This window comes from Saccoglossus kowalevskii, chromosome 21 (assembly GCF_978046115.1).
Source record: "Saccoglossus kowalevskii chromosome 21, keSacKowa6.1, whole genome shotgun sequence".
NCBI lineage: Eukaryota > Metazoa > Hemichordata > Enteropneusta > Harrimaniidae > Saccoglossus > Saccoglossus kowalevskii.
In genome coordinates this window covers 7107991-7131465 of record NC_140661.1, presented here as the reverse complement: position 1 = coordinate 7131465, position 23475 = coordinate 7107991, and the positions used below count along the sequence as shown (strand labels likewise).

Genomic DNA, 23475 nt, shown 5'->3' with positions numbered 1-23475 from the left:
AGTATAAATCTAACCAGCCAATCAACGAGAGCAGCACGCAATTTGAAATCGTTCCAATGTTATTCCATCGGCCAATAGAAAATTCTCAATTCAGTGAAATTGTTAAATTTGTGAATAAATATTTATAACGATGAAGGAAAAATATGATGTCGATAGTAACATTTCAGGAGTTAATAATTTACGACTCAGGGGTACCATATGCGCTATCTTATCGTTGATGGCGCACTAGCATCTGAAATTCCAGCTTTATGAACAATATTAAGAATATACGTCAGGTAGACCTGTATAATAAATATATGTTCAGCAGACTGTCTAATAAATGACTAACGTTTAGAGTGACTGTACGAAGTTTCACGGCACGGTAAATATCCAGGGTAGCATACGTAGATAAACTATAATGTGCCTTGATTTTGTGAGCTAGATATACTAGTATCACAGTAAAATTTATGGAGCTAGCCTGCTTCGTACATTACAATAAATTATTAATGAAAATTACACTGTGACAGAATATATAATAACTGATGTAAAATAATTTACAACAATCAACTATGTTACAGTAATAACATGAATCTTAGACGCTGCATATTGGCACTATGAGGAGACGATATGTCTATAGCTAGTTGATTATTCTACTCGTCACCTGTACATGCCGTCGGGTATTCTGTGTTAGAAATGGAATATAGCAGAGTGGGACTGTTAACGTTTAGAAGCATCTATATTTATATATACATGTACATGCAAGGAATTGGTATAAACTCACATAATGTATATTTTATATTATGCACTCAATAAATGAAACTGATAAAAAAGCAAGATTCAGAGCTTATCGCAGAGTTCACACAGGTACATCGATGTCTGATGTGAACCATCACACGGACGTCCATGGAAATTGTAATCGCAGCTAGACTGATTAAAAATGTACATAGCTAACACAATTTTGACTTTGAGGAATATCATGTGTTGCGCCCTCCAGTGACAGTGACGTCAAAATGCCGTATGCGGGTGAAAGCAATGACAAATGCATATTAAATCGATAATTGTGTTTTGTTTTGTTTTGTTTTGTTTTGTTTTGTTTTGTTTTGTTTTGTTTTGTTTTGTTTTGTTTTGTAATCGTTCATCATCTAGAACATGGTCAAATATCTTGGAACACAATCTTCATTACTGGGGTACTGCAGGTGAAAACGATTTGATCTCCTGGGGACAGTAGACATAAATCTGGGTTGAGGGGTGCCACAACCTTCTGACAGTGTGAGCGTTTTTATACCCATTCATTGAACAAATTTATACCCAAAGCACAATTTCTAAAACCTATATTTATCCAAGGCAAGCGACTTGAAGCTTGAAATAGCCCACAGTCGAGCAATAATAAATGCATGCATACTGGTATATTTTTATAAACATCATAGTGGGGGAAATAAATAAACTTGGCTTCGTTTACATTCTTGTGTTTAGATCTTGTCACTTTGGGATTATAGGTTATATGATATGTCTGTGATTAGTAAAGAGTTTCCCTTATGTCACAAAATTATCTAATCTAATGCCAGTGTAAGTCCATTCAAGATGCATATGTACAAAGTATCAATTCAATCAAATTAGTAGTCATCAAAAGATGTCAAATGGCGTTTTTGGCCAAATAATATTCGCTAAAATGTCAGATTTGACACGATATCGGCACGAAATATTCAAGTCTATTAGAGGTCCACCCAAATACATATATATATACGTCCAAGTATCAACCCAATCAGAGCAGAAGTTTTCAAGAAAAAGTCGAAAATATCCATCTTCGATGATAGCAAAGCTAATAAAGACAACAGAGACTTTAATTTTATTTATTTTGTCAAATGTTGCCAAACCAGCACTTAAAGGTACCGCGCCCTCCATTTTACTGTGTTTGCCTGAACTACATGAAAGGCGTTGCTGGGGCGTGATTGAAACAATTTGACGATATTTACGCGGGATTTCCATACTTGCACATAGATCCACTGTGACAATTATTCAAAAAGAGCTACCCCAGATCTGCCAGCTATTTATACAAAGAATTTATACCTTTTTTGGACATTAAAGAACCTCGATAAACAGGACCCATTCCAGTGGCACGTCGATCCCTTAATCCCGGTAATTTCTATATAGTGCACCCCGGGAACGATCTTCGTGTACAATTTACGTCATATTCAACTTTATGGTATTATTAACAATCAATAAAAATTATTATTAGTTCGTCGCTAGAGGGCGCGAATTACAAGAAATATGACGGAAAAATTTTGCATTGGGACGAGATCTGCTCACCAACCTCGCTCCTAAGGCGCGATCCAAAAAAAACAATTGATGAGAAATTAAAAGATAAGTTTACAACTGAGTGGAAAAATGAAATAAATAGGAAAAATCAAATTCTAAAAATAAACTTAGAACCTACAAACTTTTTGAAACCAAATTAGAACAAGAAAAATACTTAACAATTATGAAAAACAGTGAACTTCGCAAATCCTTAACAAAATTTAGACTTGGCAGCCACTGTCTGAAAATTGAAACAGGCCGGCATACAGGATTGGATTTTAAAGACAGAGTCTGCAATATGTGCGACAATGACCATGTTGAAGATGAACAACATTTTGTCATAAATTGTCCTCATTACAATGAAATAAGATTAAAACTTTACATTGTAGCTAATAAATGTATACCAAATTTTGACAAATTTAGTAATGAAAATAAATTCATATCATTACTAAGTGACGAGAAAATGTCAATTCCTTTAGCGCAATATTTAAAAAACTGTTTGTTTTAATACAAGCCAGCAGCACCTACATAAACTAAGCCAGTAACACATTCCTTGTACTATACAAATTGTTATAATTTTTTTTCTTTATGCTTTGTTTTCTTTACTTTTTATGTAGTTTTTTTTTTTTTTACTAATATCCGATTTGTAACCCTGTTCATCCCCTCCGGGGGATGTTGTGTGTTAATGAATAAATAAATAGGTGATCGGGGGCATTGAAATCTAGACCCTCTGAAACGCTATTATCTGCATTTTGAGGGGCACATTTTGCTGACACAAAGGGTTTCAGGAGATGAGATGTCCCAACATTTTTTTTCGAGGGGGAGATTGCGATTGCCCCCTCTGCCCCTTGTGCCGCCGCCACTGGTCTGTATGACACACTTTCAAACTTATCGCCTTTTTTAGAAAATAGCCCGAACCACAGTCCCTCAACGTTGAGGGACTGTGCCGAACGTCACATTGTTGGGCGAACTGGACGAACTGGGTGCGAAATCTGTGGTAACCGCGCCATCTACGTCGATCTTAAAAACTATGAAATACGCATGTGCGCTGAACTTCAACCCATACATGGTTTAAATCTCGATCACTTCCGAGGGAAGGACGTACTTTTCTTCGACTTTCTTATGAGATTTGTCAGTCTGTTGTGGTTTTGCTTCTCTAACTCCCATGCTCTGATTAGAACTATGCGGTAAGTTGAACATGTGCCACCGACTTTTCTAATTACCTTGTCATAATCGGCGAACTTGGACGTTGAAACTGATCGTTCACTGAGATACAGGCGCTGACTGCAAAGGTTGTAATCACAATTGGAAGTTGTGTTTGTTTTTGTCATCCGTGTCGGTGTTGACACGTCACGTTTTATTATTTAACTTTGTGACACCTTTCCATGTTAGTATATCGCAATAATGTCAAACGATGCCGGTGTGATTGATTAGAACACGCCGGGATGTTGAGTAGGCATATGGCAGACGTGACTCGAGGAAAATGACCTTGTCGCATGATCTCGTGCGGGACGTCCAGTGCTGTCACAATATAAAAATTACCACTGAGCAAAACTAAAATGAATGTTCAGAATCACGAAGTTAAAAACCCAAACAAATATTGTGAATTACATATGTTTAATGTTGTAGTTTGGATATGTACTCTGGATAGTATACTAGTTGGTCATAGTCTGGTTACCAGGGTAATACAGAAGTGAGCTGGTCACCAGGGCATTACACAAGTGATCTGGTTACCAGGGTATTACAGATGTGTGGTATTTTATTCTTGTTAGTGTGTCCATTGAATGAGGAGATGAGAAGCGATGATTTTCAATCAAAATATACGCCTTTTTGGCACCTCAACATGGATTTTAATGCGTTTGATGTTGTGTATGTGAATCTGAATCAAACAACTGTTGCACTTGGTGCAGAAAAATTGTTAAAAAACTCTGATAATGTGTGGTGGTTATACTGTTGTTTGTTGATGGGAATCCAAGATTCTGTAACCATGTGACCAAGTATACTGAACAAATTACTATGTTTTCTCAACTCAATTCACTGTATAAAATTTAGTTTGACCTTATTTGACCAAAAACCTGTACTGATCAATTTATTGTTTATTGAATGTTTTACCAACACAAAATACACAAAGTTAATTGAGTAGTAGTTTTGGATGTGAGCATACTGCAGATAAAATAAAGGCAATGTTAAACATGGTGTACTATGGAATAACATTTGTATGGGCTCAGACACCAATGTGTTAATTACCTGAAAAGCCATGCACAATACAGCTTAAAATAGAAATGAAATTATTACAAAAAAAATAATTTGCAACCCCAAAAAAAGCAAAAAAACACAATTACTAATCAATCAAGCATGGTGGTAGCCACACATATGGTACCCAACATCCGTATTCTATTATTCAAACCATCCATGTATTCCAAAAAGTATTTTATTTAAACCTAAATATAAATTTGGGTCTATAGAAGTGATTCTAATATTCAAAGATGTGTTTATTCTGGATATTATGACTCACAACATGAAAAAAGGCGATGTTTATTTTGAATTTTTCAAATCATGTGTTTTATTTTGTTCTTATACATGTAATACACCATATGGTGTAAACCGAGACGTACAGTTTGTAGCTCATCAATTTCCCTCAAGATATATGTGAAGCTAACACTGTCTGAACCAAACAAATGGAATAGGTAGACAGATGTTGGGTTTTAACTAGCAAAACGAAAATTTTTAACAAAAAATGTGTCTATCCACAAACAGATCATGACATAAAATTAATATTACTTCACTATTAGAAAAACAAGGCGCACTAGTTTTGTGTTTTGTCCACCTGAATATAATTATCAATCTTGTTTATGGGTTGCTGGCTGAAATGCTGAAGGTACAGTGTAGTTTTTGCCTAAACTACATGTATATTTATCGCACTCTTGTAGTCTATCTTTTGCATTCTCCACTTATGACGCTCACATCATCTAATTTCATCACGCTTTCTACACTGGGCCCGAATACAGTGCCACAACCATGGAAATAATTTCCTGGACGTTACTGTTCATTGAAGCTAGGCATCAATTTGTGTGCTTCTTGTATTAATTAGCAGCGATCATGGTTAAAATGTGCGATGCAAACATGAGATTAAAGCATGATGGGAAGGTAATAAATATTGGCCAAGTTTGCCATCAATGGGCTATACATGTAGGAAAGCGCTAAATATGCAACTGTCTTGTAATAATTGCGTGGTGTGAATACTAAAACAGGTTGTGCGAAAGCTGTATTGTAATTCTATGGGGAAAAAAGATTGTGTGCCTTGCATCATGGGGTGTCCTATAGAAACTAGTGAAAATGACATCACTCGTATTAACCATTTTTCAATTTTCGTTAATTTCATCAAATGATTGCAAAAGGAACCATATATTTTATCACATTTCAAAAAAATTGTTGGTTGTTATTGTAAACTTCATTTAGCAGAGTGCCAGACTCTAATGATTAGTATAGTTGCTAATATATTTATTTATGTATTCCTGAATGTTTACTTTACTATTTAATTACCAAACGACCAATCATATCACAGATATTTGCTTGGTTTACCCAGCAGCACTTTATTGGAACCGAACTATTGCTTCTCTCACCAATTTACAGGAACATTTAAATGGTTGTGGCTGTACATATTTGTGGAACAAAATTTGGGCTGGTTGTAGCAGCGCCTTTGAGTGGAGTTTCTCGTTAGGTAGGGCTGTATTTATACATGTATGGTCATTTTGATAGCTCAAGCTGCTGTCCCATTAAATTCTGTTGTTTTAACGAGGTAAATCTTGCTGTTGAAGTCTATGCAATTTCTGTCTAATAACCCAATAAACTTTGAATGCATCATTTTCTATGTTAACCTTTTCACCACCAGAATTTCTAGCCAATTATTTCTGCACTTTTTTCTTATATTCTTCAATATTTCTGGAAATGAACACTAATTTTGAAGCCGACAGACAAAATTTGAGTCAATTTTCACTCAACATATTTGGTTATTTTTCTTCCAATCTTCTGAAGGAAATTGCAGACTATAAACAGGATGATTTTGTAAATTTGTGATGAAAAGAGGGAACTGGTGGTGAAAAAATTTCCATATTTTTTCCTATAATTTTGTTAATATTAAACACAATTTGCAGAATTTCCCATTGATTCAGGTCTTGATAAATTCTATACAAAAAATATTGAAAAAATTATACAGGGTTTATTTTATGATATTGATAAACGTTAACTTTTGCTTTATTTTCTAGAAAAGGATGTTTTGTAGTATATTTGGAATACCAATTTAAAACTGTTATAACTTTTGCTGGTAGAAATTTGTATGACAAGTGGTGTCAACAGGGTATATATTTTATGACAATAACATGTACATGTATCCCTGTCTTTCCTACCTAAAGAACCCACAGTGAAATTTTCACAGATGCATATTTTTGAGTTTTCCAAAAAATAAAGCATTTTAAAGGGCGGCAGTCGGCGTGCCGCGTCCTGTTCGATACGGGACTCATAGCGACGTATACAACGCGTGTAAAATACATTGTTTATTTACATGAAAATCGAAAATCGGTGCATGACGACCACCACGCTTTAAATTAATATATCATGTTGATGTGTTGGGTACTATGAATACTGTAAAATATTTAATTTTCCCAGTTGGATAAAATTCAGTGAATAAAGCTTTTTTCTATATTTTAAATTCAATCATCAAAATTCAGTGAAAATATACTCCATACAAAACACTCAAAAAATCTTTTCAGCAAAAATTAATTTAAGCTAAAATAAAGTTTTTTATTGTACAGCGTACTGGTATTATATATAGTATTCCATATGCACACTTGTGAAGTGTTAACACTCAAACCGGGTTTTATTGATGTTTATACAATGACTATTTGTACTGTAAAATCATTCCCATTGAAATTACCACTATAAATTACCACCAGTTTTAAATCCAATGAATTTAATAAAATAATCAATACTTCCTCTCGAGTTATTATATGCAAGTTCTTCCATATGTTTGGTTTGCTGATATTTCGTGTATATGTATTTTTAAAAACCAAAATTTATAGGGGAATAATTTGCATATTTTTATGTATTTTTCTATAATATTTCTTTGTTAATTTTAGACCTAATGTTATTTTATAAAAATACAGATTTATATGATTTGATTGATTGAAATAATTATTTATAATTATGTTTATATTTTGTGTAACTGAATAAAAATGGACCTTAGCAATGATATGTGTATATGTAAAAACATAAAATGATACTAGAATGTCTGCATTCAGATCCGTACATGTGGGTATAACTTTGTCATTTAAAATCAACTGACCATAGAACAGTTACTATTACATAATACTGTTTTGAAAGCTTACTGTTATTTTCTCACTTTATCAAAAATAAAACTCAACTGCTGTAAATTCATTAATTATTCACTGCGTTATAATAATTTTGTTTTTGTTTACTTATTAATAAAATCTGCTGTATTAAATCTATGCATAATTAAAATAAAATTCATTATTTTACTAATAAATTCTTTAAATCCCAGTGAATTTGGTTAAATTATCAAAATAGGAAAAATAAATTCCAGCGAATATATTATAAACTATTACTTTACAACTTTTTTACGACTAACTCATTAAATCTGATTCATTCCACAACTTGTACCTGACCCGACCCGACCCGACCTGACCTGACCCGACCCGACCCGACCTGACCTGACCCGACCCGACCTGACCTGACCCAGCCCAGTTAAATAATGTGCTTTACAACATACCTTTGCATGAAATATATTATTAAATATATTGATATATTTAATTAATATACTAGTATATGGCTGATATTAAACTAAAATATATTCAGGTGGTATGATTGAATCCAAATCAGTTTGACCTTTGACACCAAAATATGTTCTTTTCTCACAGTAGATAAAAATAATTTGTCCTGTAAAAATTACTTTGCTAGATATTAATGAGATAATGTACTTAATGCTTTGAATATCATATTTTTACTCTCCAATATTTTGATCTTATATTTTTATCAATTTAAACCAAGTTGTTAAATTATCTTTACTGGCTACATAGTCTTGACCAAAATGTTTGAAAAAAAAGATATTTTGGAAAAAAAATATTTGTATTATTATTATAATTATTATTATTTTTTTAATCGTAAAAAATGTTCACTTTTGTATTCTGAAGGTGCAAGCTGTGACTACTTGTCCCACAATTGCCATTGATAATATTCATGTCAAAGGTTATGCTATTCCATTACTGACAAACATGAAGGATGTTTAAATACTGCCAAATACTGTATTTTAGCTAGAATTAATTTTTGCCGAAAGGCTTATTGGGTGTTTTGTTTGGAATCTATTTTCAATGATTTTTGACAAGTTGAATGTAAAATATAGGAAAAAGATATAGTATTTGCTGGATTTTATTTTCACTGAATCATGCCTTCAACGAAAATAGCGAAAATTAATTCCAAGCGAAAATTTAGTATTTTACAGTGAGCCATTTTTTGAATTTCTTTAGATTTCAGTTTTTGCATGAAATCGAACACAAAAACAAAGAACAAACAAAGCCTGTAGTATTGTAGTGTTAAAATATTCAACAGATTTGAAAGTATTTTTGGGGTATTTCAATGCGTAATACTGTGCTATAAATATTTAATGAGGGTTAATTTTGGACAGGTATTTCAATATTATTCTATAAAAAACAGATATTCAAGCTCAAAATCAAATGATTTGATTTTTACGACTGATGCTTGATTCTTTCCTGCATAATGTAAGGAATTTTTCAACTCAGTATTGTATAATTATTGTACATAGAACATGTGATAACTTTTCATTATTTTTTAAATACTCGGGTACACACAGTTCTATGCATGTTGTTTTCAGCACGTGCAGATCTAAGGGCGGATCCAGGTCAGATTCGCCAGAAAGTTTCAAAAATAATAGGAATTCTCCAGAAATCAAATCAAATCATGACAAATATTTCAGTTCTGCGCTTCTATATGCAAGCTTGTCTCCAAAACATCACCATGTGTTTGGAAAGCAGGGCTTAGATTGCTGAGTAAACAATTTGCTGGGAAAATCAAACCCAGTATCTGCCTGATGCAAGGTAAACATGTTAACCACTGTACCATCGTTTCACTTAATTAAAGTTTTTTTTTTTTTTTTCTAATAGGCTCCACCATATTTGCTGTATTAGAATAGAATCACATCTCTTCTCTGTTTCATTTACTGTATTCTGATGTAATGAATCACCTTATTAATAAATAAAATTATTATTACTCAAATACTGTAAAATATTTTATTTTAGCTGGAATTAATTTTTGCTGAAAAGACTTTTTGGGTGTTTTGTATGGCAATTTACTTTTAGTGATTTTTGACCAGTTGAATCTAAAAAATAGGAAAAGGGTATATTCGGTGGATTTTATTTTTACTGAATCATTCCTTCAGCAAAAATAGCAAAAATTAATTCCAAGCGAAAATAAATTATTTTCCAGTATAATTATTATCAATACTACAGATGGTGTTACACGTTCCATTTTGTACATGTATATACAATGAGTTTCCATACCATATGCTATCTTATTATATTTACTGAAAGCAGGATTTCAAAATAAGCACATTTGCAGTCCGAATGTACATGTTTTAGGTTTAATATAAAAAGTTTTCTAATGAGACAGGTGGATAAAATAAATTCTGTTCCCAGTAATCACAAAAAATGTTTGTAGGCACGCAGTTTTTTTCTTGTTCATTAAATAAATTGTTGAAAGAGATGACGTACACATACTTTGCAACGTTTGATGATAAATTTTGCTTGATTTTTGATAGGAAGTTAATAATATGAATATTTACATATACAATGCTTGTTTAAAATATTGAAAACGTGCAGTGTCAGGAATTCAATTATAGTGCCTGTGAAATGCCTGCTATTTTCAGTCCCAAAATCATTTGTTGGTACATCAATATTATTTGTTATGCTATTATCTACAAAATACAATTTTTAACTGAAAAAATGGGTTTCAATCCCAATCTACTCCAATTTTATTTTTATTTATTTTAAAACGAGGCTCCTCTTAACTTCTCATTTTCAAACTCAAATACCTTTTGTAACATATGAAGGGGAACTTGCTGGTCAGCGTACATTGACTAAATTGCCACTCATGTATTTATTTCTCAAGGAGGAGTGGACCATATTATCAAGTTTATTGTATAGGGTTGAGTTAGATACAAAATATACACCAATTTATCTCTCCAGGCGTAGCTGGTCGCCGTGATCAACTGTGTACTGCACAATCATAGTAACTTGTATAGTGGTTGATAAAGTCGGTTGAAGTGCTGACATCTATTGCCATGGAACTCTCCACGTTCTGTCTATTTGAGTTATTGAGATTGTCATAATTACTCATTATGTCATATTATGTGGTTTAAACATTAAAAATACCTGGTCACAAAATATTGACAGCCCACTTATTATGCAGATCAAATTGCAAGAAAAAACCACAGAAGTGTGAAGTCAAGACCAATCACAAAACAGTTCATGAACTTTAGACAGCATAATTCAAAACAATTAATTTAATCGGTTTTCACGTCACGTCGTAACACATAACACAAACTATATGGTCTCTATAATACGTTATTCAGATTCCCAAAATATTTGAAACGCTTGCCAGACGCTTCTCTCTTTAATTAGTCCCCGTCGGACGTAGTCCAAAACGAGGACTTATGTTTTGGGTACCTTAAGTTTTTCTTCAAAGGTGGTACAAAGACAAGTCATAATAGGAGACATCTGCACATTGATTTATTTTTGATTTGGTTGACCTTTGTTTGACTGGCGGTCATTTTTTTAAAAAAAAACATCAAAAATCAACATTTGAACATTTCATCAATCGTTTCTTGGGGCATGCCTTGACTGATTTCATTCAAACTAGGCATTGACATCAGTCGTGGTGGGTTACTGATGTATGTCATTTTTCTTTGTGATTCAATTAAAAATGGTGGACTGGTGGCCATTTTGTTTTTACAAGTGTTCTGCTCATTTTACAGAGATGATTGTACAGATTTAGGTTTTGTACAAAGATATAATGGGTTAAATGTTGTTTTCAGTTATTTTTTTGTTTTCATCAAAATTTAGCCAACTGACAGCCATTTTCATAAAATTTTTTGTCTAGCTGTATCTCCTGAAGGTAAAACCATTTTTTTTATGAAGTTGGTCATGAATCACAATTATTGAGATATAGTTGTATGGTACATGTATCATGAAACAAAATACTGTGTGTGTTACAGTACTGTATTATGTTTAAATTTTATGTTGTATACACATGACACTTTGCAATGGGCATTTTATCACGATTGGGGATATCATGAAACAAAATACTGTGTGTGTTACAGTACTGTATTATGTTTAAATTTTATGTTGTATACACATGACACTCTGCAATGGGCATTTTATCACGATTGGGGATATCATGAAACAAAATACTGTGTGTGTTACAGTACTGTATTATGTTTAAATTTTATGTTGTATACACATGACACTCCGCAATGGGCATTTTATCACGATTGGGGATATCATGAAACAAAATACTGTGTGTGTTACAGTACTGTATTATGTTTAAATTTTATGTTGTATACACATGACACTCTGCAATGGGCATTTTATCACGATTGGGGATATCATGAAACAAAATACTGTGTGTGTTACAGTACTGTATTATGTTTAAATTTTATGTTGTATACACATGACACTTCGCAATGGGCATTTTATTACGATTGGGGATATTCTCGAAAAATATATGTTCATAATTTTATTGAACTTTTATAACTGGCTTGCAATTCCAACCATCAAATAGATCCAAAAAGTATAGTGTCAGAGCATTTTGGCTCATTTTTAACAAATTTAAAATCATCTGGATAATTTTGTTTACTTTGCATGTTACATACATGTACATGTACACTTACAAATATACCCATAAAATATTAGTAAGAGAATTTATGTAATCAGGACAAAAGAAAGCATAATTATGTCTTTAAGTTTATGTAGGAATCCTAATAAATAAGATTTAAAAGTCACAACTGGTGACTTTGCAATATTAGGGACTGTCCATGGGGAGGGGGATGCTGCAAGATTTTTGTTTCTCGCAAATATTGTATTTACATTTTTTATTTACATTGACTATTTATACACAACAAGCTCAAAGCAACTGAAAACATCAAAACATCTGCGTCCTGGAAAATCAAGTCAAAAACAACTGATATTCACCAAATCTTCTATGAATTTTTGATAATGTCATTAATTCAGTCCAGCGGTTATTAGACGATGAACAGTTGGTGATACATGCACATGTAATAGCCAAGGGATGAGAGCATTTCAAAAACATGTTTTATATGTACATGTACAGTTTGAGTGTATTAGTCATACATGATCTCACACGTATGCATCTCAATGGTTTGATAATATGTTGACTGAATCGTAGCATTTCTGCCATTACGACCCAGATCTTAGTTACACAGACATCCATTGTAAATCTTGGTACAGGACCATAACTATGGGAATTGCAATCAAATTTGACAACTACATTTCATTTTTTGTTTCAAAATGGCTGGCTCATTTCAATTTTGCTTACTTATTAAACCAACAGGGATGACTTGTTAATAGTTGAGTCATTAAAGAGATGGATAGCTTAAAGGAGAACCGATACTATAAATAAGGGGCAAGATGGCCACCGTATTAGTATGCTAATCCGAACCAAGCCGCTTACATCGTGGCGGGAGCTCCGTGAAATGTGCCATTTACGATGTTTGGAGATCAAGCTGTGGTTCCAAATACATATCCACAAGAGCATGAATATGTACGCTAACGATTACACTCATCTGGTTGGGCTTTTGATGTATAAATTGTGTTGTTTTCGGTCGAAACGTCACGACAAGTAAAAATTACGAGTTTAAAATGGCGGCTAATATATGCAAAATGCCTGTCAACCACAGTTTGAGTAAAAGAAAATGTAAATCCCCTAGATGTTTATTTAATCTACAAAGCTTGTTGGTTTACAAACAGCATTATCGTTACATGGTTTGCCTGTGGTCTAAGCATCGGTAACACTGGGACATGACGATATAAAACAGTAAATAATGTCAATAACATTAGGTTACGGGCCCTCGGATACCCATTTCAATAACTGTAGAAGTAGAAATTATTCGCGTGCTTTTAATTTTGCGGTGAGTCCAAAAGCGCGAAATTAAAACCATGAAAATGTCCTGTTGGAATGCAAAACGTAATACCTAAGTCAAAACAACACTCGCCCCTGACCCACGATCTTACAAGTTTTACCGTAATCATTGACACCTCTCCAAGAGTACGATGTTTATTGTCTTCGTTTCGACAATGAGCTGTTATCACCATAAATAATGTTACATTAGTCTTCAAATCTTCAGTTTATCTTTGAAAACAACTAATTTTTTTTAACAAATCATGACGTTCTCCTATCAAAATCAAATGTAAAAAATTGTACTAGAACATCTCTTCCGTGTTGAATGAGCTATGGTAATTTGAACACGTTGGCATCACCCAGTATTTTGATTGGTTGATTAGCGATTTGACCAAAGTATCGCATCGAGCATTTACATGCGACCGGAATCATTCGCTTATGATGCAACTATGTTGAATTTTACTTGCATTTCATAACATTTCGACGAATTTAGTTTTTGTACCTTATTAATAATCACTACCAAGTAATAATCAATTGTGAAACGCAGCATGATCGGATTGCGCTACCGTGATCATTTTCTACTAAGCGATACAGTTGTGTTCGTTTTTATTTGAAACTTCTTTTAGCATATACTTTAGTTACCAACAAAATAAAAAAAATAAATGCATATTACATTAACTATGTTGAGTGTGTTTTGTCACCAGGTGATTTTTTTTTTTGATGAACTGAACTGATTCGTATGGCCAAAACGATGTTGGTTATTAGTTTATGGACATTTTTCCTTTTGATCGTATGGCAAACACTTGTGTTTTCTAAGGGTTGATACTTATAGTATAACTTTCTAGACCGTCTGGAAAAAAATGAGGGGTGCAGTGAGCTGCAAATGGTAGTTGTGTACTAAATACTGGTAGGCGTGCAGGAAATAACCGTTCTGTTAGAGGTTGCAAATTTCAGATATCAACAAGACATTGGCAGACTGTTTCATGCGGTGTTACCTTTTTGTTTTTATTTTTTCACGAAATACTTGGACAGCTCAAAACCGTGAAATTAAATGTTTCCACAGCACAAATCAGTGTCAGAGTACATAAAGTAAATACGCCATGCATGAAATGCATGAACAACCAAGTCCTGGCACAAGAAAATAAGTCAGTTTTTGTTTCTGTATTTGTCTGCAGGACGAAACGGTGTCCAGACAACACGTCACAGGCAGTCATATCTTTTATAATAGATCATTTTCATTCATGTGTTGCATATATGTCAAGAAAATTAAATCAAGTGTGTGTGTGTGTATATTTATATTCTGTTTTGGGATTCTTATTTTGGCCCTGAAAAGGGCCGTTTGATGCTGATGTCTGTTCAAGACACTTGATATTGCTTGATATATTTGTTTTGGCAGCATAACCAGTAGTTGTAGTCGCGCCATATATTGAAACAACGTCGACTTTGTAATAATTACAACGCTGTAGATTGGACGTTAAAATTGTTTTGACTAAACACGCTCATCTTTCTCGCCATTCAAATGATTTTGTCTGTAAACTCAACCCCACGTTCGCCTGCCAGACCACAAGAACTCAAATCTCACACGAGATACAAGCTATATATTACTAATGATTTTGTTATTTTATCACGGGGAATTTCCGTGTAATAAGTTTCGCTCTCAGTTTTAATGTATACAAGATTAGTACTGTCAATAGACCGATGCAATGAAAACAGACAAATAAACTTGTTTTGTGTTTAATATCTGGTGAGCTATCATCAACTTGAATGATTCTAGTTTCGCGTTATATTTGCCCGTCGATGTATATATTTAGGAGCACGCGATGTTTCAAATCATGGCAGATGAAGCTAGCTCTGTATTTGACGCAAATAACGTGTACTTGGTTTGAAATTCAATTGTTATGTTATATTTAAACAAGCAAATTGTAATCCGTTCAAAGGATGTTTATATCAGTTGTTGATTTGTGGGATTAGCGGGACAGGGGGAAAGATAAGCATTCATTTACTTAGTGGACAGAGGCAGAGTTAATTACCCATGAGCACTTGGTGCAATCCATGGGATTGACCGGTTTCCCTTTAAAGTTGGTTTCACGTTTGATGACTTGTTCTGGATAGATTAAAAGTTACTTTTAAAAATCATCATCGAAATTATGCAAGCATCATTGTCCACGTCAATTTCAGTGAGAAGTTGTATGTTATGTGTTGTGTTCTGCATGACTATTGTCTAAATCATGTTTAATTATTTACTTATACATAACAAGTACTGTTCACTTCCAGACCAATTGATATGTTATCAGAATTTCTGATATCTACAATAAAGCAGAAAGTTTTTAAACTTTTAACCTTGGAGGAGATGGAGGACGGGGGGGGGGGGGTCATCTTATTTGTAGATAAATTGATATGAGTTACGCTAAGTTACACTATATTTAGGACATTTTATGAGTTGTCACTTGTATTTTCTTACGTTTTTGTGAGACAATTTGTCTCATGATTAAAAAAACCCTGGGACAAAATATTTAAGCATGAGGCAAAGGTTTGATGTCTGGTATGAACACTCCAGTGAAACAATCATGATTAACACTAATTGTTTTTATTCCAGACTTTGTACACATTTCATCGTTATAGTTTTATAATATCATCGAACGGTTTCTGGCTTTAAATTACATCATCATGGTTATACAGTAATCCGCTGATCAGTGTCCAACAATGATTACAATGAGGTGGAGGAAGATTTACATAATTGGTGCTGCATTGTTTCTTTGCTGGAACATTGTCATGTACTATGTTTTTATTAACAGTAAGCAAACTAAAGGGGTAAGTAATGTACTTAATTATGTATTTTTATTCTTGTGTGCACGCACTGCATGGTTCATGTGAATCAGTGGTATGCATCGAAAGAGAAAAGATTTGTGTCATTTACTGAATTGCTTTTAACACAGTCATTGTACATTGTGCAATACATGTAAAAAAAAAATGTTCATAAGATTGATCAATACAGTTTTCAGAGTGTAAGTGGATTCCCAGTTGTATGCAGGAGGTTAGAACATGTTTTATCGTATCACCTATGTTTTATGATAGGACAAAAACTTGAACTGTTTATTTCTACATATATATCTATGGCCTGTTTTTGTTTTGTTTTTTTTCACCACCAGTTTCCTCTTTTCGTCACAAATTCATAAAATTGTCCCATTTATAGTCTGCAATTTCTTTCAGAAGATTAGGACGAAAATAGACAATTTTTTTTCATAAAAACTGAAAATTGACTCAAATTTTGTCCGTTGGCTTGAAAATTAAGGTTCATTTCCAGAAATATTGAAGAATAAAAAAAAATGTGCAGAAAAATTTGGGCGAGAAAGTCTGGTGGTGAAATGGTTAAATATCCATGACTAGTGTAGCGCTTGACACATTGCTTTATTTATCCAGAATTATAAAAAAAATCGCAAAGAAATTTTCTAATTGACTAGGAGATGTTTTACTTTTTCCTTAAAGTATCAACTCTATAATATACATTGGTTAATGCCGATATCACATTTTAATATATCTGAAAAATTTGCATGTATAGCAAAATAAAAAAAATAAAAATTCCAAAGACTCTGTTAAGACTGTATTGTATATTTTCATTTCTGTACATTTCTGCAACACTTATGCAATAATTATCTATAATTACCCGGGGTAATATTGATTTTTTTCTCTATGAACTGATATGATTAGTTACGTCCAGAGTTGCACCAATCATTAGGTTTCTGCTAATTTATTAAATTGTTTTAGTCACAGGTCGATGTCGATTGCTTTAGATTGGGGGTGAGGGGGTTTTGACCTCAAAAAGTTTCCATGCTACAAAAACGATTTTATTTTTAAATGAAGTCAAAAAAATCTTGGAGTATTTGTAGTTCTATCCAATCATGGACAGAAATAACAGAAAATGAAAAAAACAAACATCCAAGACGAGAAAATGGTTTGGTCTTTTTACACCCACTCGACAACCAACTGCTATGCCATACTACTGTCAGATTATCAATTTGTATTTAATGGTGAATGTAGTCTGATGCCATGACCAATATTTATCAATTAAGTTTCAGTGGGGGGTTGGGGGGGTTTTAAAAAAAACTAAAGGAATTAAGTTTTTTATCCGACATTGATCTTTTGACGTCGTCCCTAATACTATGAAGTTTTCTATACAATATGACAAGACAATATATTTTAATATCTTTCTTTGGGTGATGATATGTTTTTTAAATAATGACTATAATCTTTGGTTTGAAATTACTCTCAACCATTGGTAGTGAAAGTGACAATTTGTTGTAACCAAATTTAAATGTTGGCGATGAAGGAAGCATTCGAATTGAAGCTCTAGAAGTCTTTCGTAACAAGTTGTGCTATTATAATAACTGCGCCATCATCATAGTGCCGCCATGCTTCTAATAGAGCAAATACAAAGACACTAAAACCATTCAAGCTTGCACGACTTCTTATCTTGCATGTAAATGGGAAAAAAACACTTTGGTTGATGTCTGAAACTGATTTATTTTAATTCACTAATTAGTTGCTGTGTCACCAGATTACTAGTATATCTTTGCTTTTTTCTGATTGTTAGTTGATGACGTCAAAAGTTCAGACTTCGAGGACCAATCGTAAATTGCCTATATATTCATTTCCTGAAAAATACATAATTCATTGAATAGGCTTTATTGCTACTTACATGTATGTCTACTATTCCCTTATATAATCTCCAATGAACCATTTTCCGAAATTCTAGAGATCCTGTGTTACAATGTATGTACATCGTCAAACGTAAAATCAGGACAGAAACATGGTTATTGTGTTGTAGTGGCGTCAAAACATTGTGTGTGATTCAAAAAACATGAAGTTAATTTTGGGGGATTTTCATATTTCATACATGTATTATTATACATCAGTAACCGTAACGCCATAATTTTGCCGTAATTTTGCGTATAATAATGTATAATAATAACGTCATTACGAGGATACCTCAAAGTATGCACTCAGACAGTACACTTTCGCATCGACCTTCGCTGCGCCTTACTGTCTTCATGCAAACTTTGCAGTATCATAATTACCTCATAATACACTATACACATTTCATATTAGTCAATTTCATTTAAGTAAAGGTACATGTATCTCAATGCAATCTCCTTTTAAAAAAAATTGCTAATTCTACATAGAACTATAAAGAGAAAAAATCAAGTTGAAAATCAAATCTTTTGATTTTTGCAGCAGACCTTCGGCATGCACCTTTCACAAGTACCACAAGATTTCCTAAAAGTTCGGGAAAACCACTATTATTACAATTAATTTTAGAGATGTTATTTGGTAAAATTCGCAAGCTGCATGCAGCGACCAGACATTAGTGCATAATCTATGCAATATCGCATTTGCTATAGACCACTACACTAATACCTAACCACACCACTTAGTAATATGTTATGACATCAACAGTGTGGGGTTTTGATTGATGGGATGAAAATCCTTTAAAAATCATATAAACATTGTCAGTAGTCTGTCAACGCACGAGAGTGGGGAATTTCCTGTATGCTATATTTAATCCAATCCGCTGAACACGTATGACATACATTTGTACCATATATGGTGTTTTAACAAATGAAATTTATATTATCTGATTTTATTGTTTGTAACCACTGATGTATGAAGTAGAATATGATATTTATGTCAAATATTACAGTATTCCTCACTATTCGCAGGATATTCGGGTCAGACTTTACAAACATTACCAAGCATCTGAGTTTTCGGAATCTCAGGGAATTAAGAACGCTGATTCGCATTGAACTTTTATAAATATTTATAAATAGAATTTGAATAAATGAATCATTTTTCATGAGACTTAATTTGGTACATTTTAGGCGTATTTCTTCTAAATTCATAAATTAACTCTTAATGTGTGTTGCCACTACATGTATATCCACCTTCAAACATGGAAAATGTTGTACTTAGTTGGATGTCCTGATAAAATTAGTGACAAGTTGTGAGACTTGTATTTCACAAACATTATAACTACAGAATTTAGTGAATGGCTCATTTTACGAACAAATAATTACTATTTTTATTATAAAGGACTAATAGGATATAACTAACACTGTACTTAGGCATGAATTAGTATATTCTTGGCTTACTAAAGATTTTGCAACTAACTGCTGCCGAAATAACATATTTTTCTTTCATTTATTTCATGCGTTTATTGTCGCTTCATGTTAACAGGAGGTAAGATGCTTTGCACTTTATTGTTAGTAGAGGGGTGTTATTGTATGATGTAATTTGTGTGTGGTGGTGGTGGTGGTGATGGGGAGGTGCATGTCATGACAAATGCTATACATGTTTGTATTCTCATATTTGCTTAATTTTAAAATTGCATTTACTGTAGTAATAGTGTTTTTCCAGGTAACCATGGGTTACATAGTCACTTAGTTTAGGATTGTCCTTGCTTGATAGGTACATGTGTTTATCTATGTCATGTAGATCTGATTCTTGCTATTAAACAAGAAACTATTTCAGATTACCCACATGGTAATTACAGATAAATGATGTTATCGTGCTGACATTATAATGACACATGATTTATTATAGCATATATCTTACCAAGTGTGAAAGCTTCATGGAGTGAATCCAATTTTTAACACACTGAGATTTAATGATGACAATCTACTCTTAGCTACACTTCTAATATTGGTTGCTATCGGATTCAGTGTAACTTTCACGCAATCTGTCATTTTTTGTATTCACACCTCCAATTCTTTTACGGTCATGTATTTGTGGTATGCTTTTATCGCTGCATATATCATATAGTCCTTTGAAAGCATTTATTTACCCATTTATTCATGCTTTTTGATCACATTTGTGTCACATATTCACTTCATTTTGATTGATGCTCCAAATTCTATGTACTCCTAAATTCCATACTATCATGTTAAGCCCAATAAGTCTATTTGATCCAGTATGGTGTGCTAATGTGCTTGATAAACATAGGTGAATTGAGCTTGAAGAGAAAGCGATAAATATATTAATGTATGTTACATTTATTATCCCCTATTTAAACTATTGTTTTGTTATTTTTTATCAAACTGACAATCATTTTGGTTGGTGGTCTTATTTTTTCATAGAAATCATACAAAAGGGCATCAGATATTTTATTTCCTTCTGAGCTAAATGGCCTCTGTGGCATTAAACAAAAAATTAAAGGGTTACTGTAAAATACTTTATTTTAGCTTGAACTAATTTTTGTATGGATATTATTTTCACAGATTTTCGAAAATGTGTGTAAAATATAGGAATAAAGGTACACTGTATATTCAGTGAATTTTATTTTCATTGAACTATCCATCTCTTCGGTGAAAATAAAATCCAAAAGTAAATAAAGTTTATAGAGAATATCTCTGGTTATATGGCCTACATGTATATGTATGTATGCATGAATATTGCTGCAATATAAAATCATTGTATTATTAAAATTATCCTTTAAGCCAAGCCAGATCAATGTTGTACATTTGGTGCAACAAAGATTATTTTGACTCATGTTATAAAGATTTAAAAGAACAAAAAAATTATTGTAAAATCTGTTTCAGAAGCCGCGGCTTCTATTTAAATTGTACATGTACAACGCAACAGAGGGGATGCGGTTTCTATTAGAGCATCTACACATATGAGAAATCATGGTTGCAACTTCTATTAGGAATGCGGCTTCTAATACAGATTTTACAATAATAAAATAATAAGTTATATAATTTTATACATACATGTATACCCAGAGGTTATAACACAACAATACCCATGATATCGCATTGTATTTACGATAGTATTATAATGAGTTGCTAGCTTGCGTTCAAAACTGACACATTTTTAAATTATGCAGATTAATCTGCCGAAATGTCTCATGTTTGTAACATAGGTGAATACTATAAACATTGGAAGTGTCATGAGGTAATTCGTGATGTTCAATTTTCAACTGCCATGAATTTTATTTCTTTACCTGTTCTCAATCGACCATGGAATGCCAGTTAGAACAGTATGCTATTAAAGTATACAAAATATACAATTGTAATGACAACATTGAAACATCTGCTGTCAAGTTTTGTTAATGTATTTGGTGATTACAAATAAATAGTTCAGGCTACACAATAAAAATACTAGAAACCATTGATCAGAAACCATGTTTAGTTGGTGCAAGATTACTTTGATTTGTTAACTTTGATTACATAATACTTGTAGAATTTATATTTCGCTAGACGTGGAAAGGGAATGAAATAGGAATGCCTCACTTTCAATGACAAAAATACCTTTCCAATTTAATAAGTACCAGTATATATTTATGTCAATTTTTAATATTTCTGCTATTAATGTAAAAATTAAGTGTACCAAATTTATCAAATATCATATTTCTATTAGTACATGTATGCAAATTGGAAATAGATTGCAATTTTACATTCCTGATGAATGGCATGTATTATACTCACATCTCCTGAATGTATGTAATATTGTTAGTTGTTATGAAATACTGACAGTTTTCTACATTGTACTTAGATTGCATCTCTTTCATTGGAGGGTTCTATTAAGTGAACAATAAAATCCAGTGAAATCCCCAGATCCCATTATTTTGCATACTATATGTCTGGAGAGAAAATTAATATATACCAATACTGTTGAAATGCTGTTCCAGTGGAATAATTCATTCAAGCATTAAGTTTTATTCATATCGTGTTGAATTGTGTTCAGAACAAATTCATACTACAGTAAAATACTTTAATTTTACTGGAATTAATTTTCGCTGAAAAGACTTTGAGTATTTTGTTATAGAATTTATTTTCACTGATTTTTGACAAGTTAAATGTAAAATATAAAAAAAAAAGTATATTCACTAGATTTTATTTTCACAGAATCATGATTCCTTCAGCAAAAATTAATTCTAAATTAAAATGAAGTGTTTTACAGTATTTAAACTAAAATTCAGTATTTTTATACATTGTACGTGTGTGTAAGTTGTTAAAGCAGACAGTCTCAGTGTAACTTTATATTTAGCCGGCTTAAAACTGGCTTAGTTTGCTATCATCCCAGTAATATCTAATTTGAATAGACTAATCTGCATAATCTTATTATTAACGTAAGCAGATACTCAAAGAGAGTTGCAATTATTAATGATACTTACTATGAAAGTTTTATGAAAAGGTGAAATTAGCTGACAGCCAGCCAGCTTGGAAGTTAAATTATGCCCTGCCCTGCCCTGCCCTGCCCTGCCCTGCCCCGCCCCGCCCTGCCCTGCCCTGCCCTGCCCTGCCCTGCCCTGCCCTGCCCTGCCCTGCCCTGCCCTGCCCTGCCCTGCCCTGCCCTGCCCTGCCCTGCCCTGCCCTGCCCTGCCGGTGTACAATGTACAAGGTGATGTTGGAATTCTGCATACAGAATAGTTGTACAAGTTATACTTTGATACTTTGTTTTTAGATCAGTTTTTGTTTTTTGGTATTTTGAAAATCAGAATAAAAAATTCATTACCATTTCTTGATTATCAACGTTTAATTAAATTAATTTAATTTTTTTTATTGGCATTTCAATGGTTGCATATACTTCCACATTCCATTTACTTAATATGTGTTATGAATTTTCACGATTGATAGCATTCATATCTAAGTATCCCTTGGGCCGATTCTGTTCATTCTTTGCATGTGCCTAGTACTTTATGTGGGACATATGCACATGCAGTGATTTAGCGATTTGATTCAAAATGGCCGACTGGCAGCCATCTTGTTTTTTGAAAATGTTGTATTTTGGACATGCTTTGTCAGTTTTCATTCAAACTTTGTACATAGATTATACATACTAGGAAACATGTCCATGACGATTTATTTCGCAATTGGATCAAAGATGGCCGACTGGCATATTTTTGGACATGCTTTGTCAGTTTTCATTCAAATTTGGCACATGCATGTACTTTATACATGTTTAAACTCATAGTTGCTGTCG

General features: G+C 33.0%; 1 protein-coding gene across 1 annotated transcript in view; it reads left to right on the top strand.

The window, feature by feature from the left end:
• The first annotated feature begins 3319 nt into the window (after positions 1-3319).
• LOC100370369 (alpha-1,3-mannosyl-glycoprotein 2-beta-N-acetylglucosaminyltransferase-like) overlaps positions 3320-23475 on the top strand; it is a 63339-nt gene continuing 43183 nt past the window's right edge. Inside the window, exons 1-2 of the mRNA XM_006818445.3 lie at positions 3320-3461; positions 16094-16308. Of these exons, the coding sequence (XP_006818508.1) occupies positions 16201-16308 (108 nt within the window). The 5' untranslated portion in view covers positions 3320-3461; positions 16094-16200. The remainder of the gene's footprint in view (positions 3462-16093; positions 16309-23475) is intronic.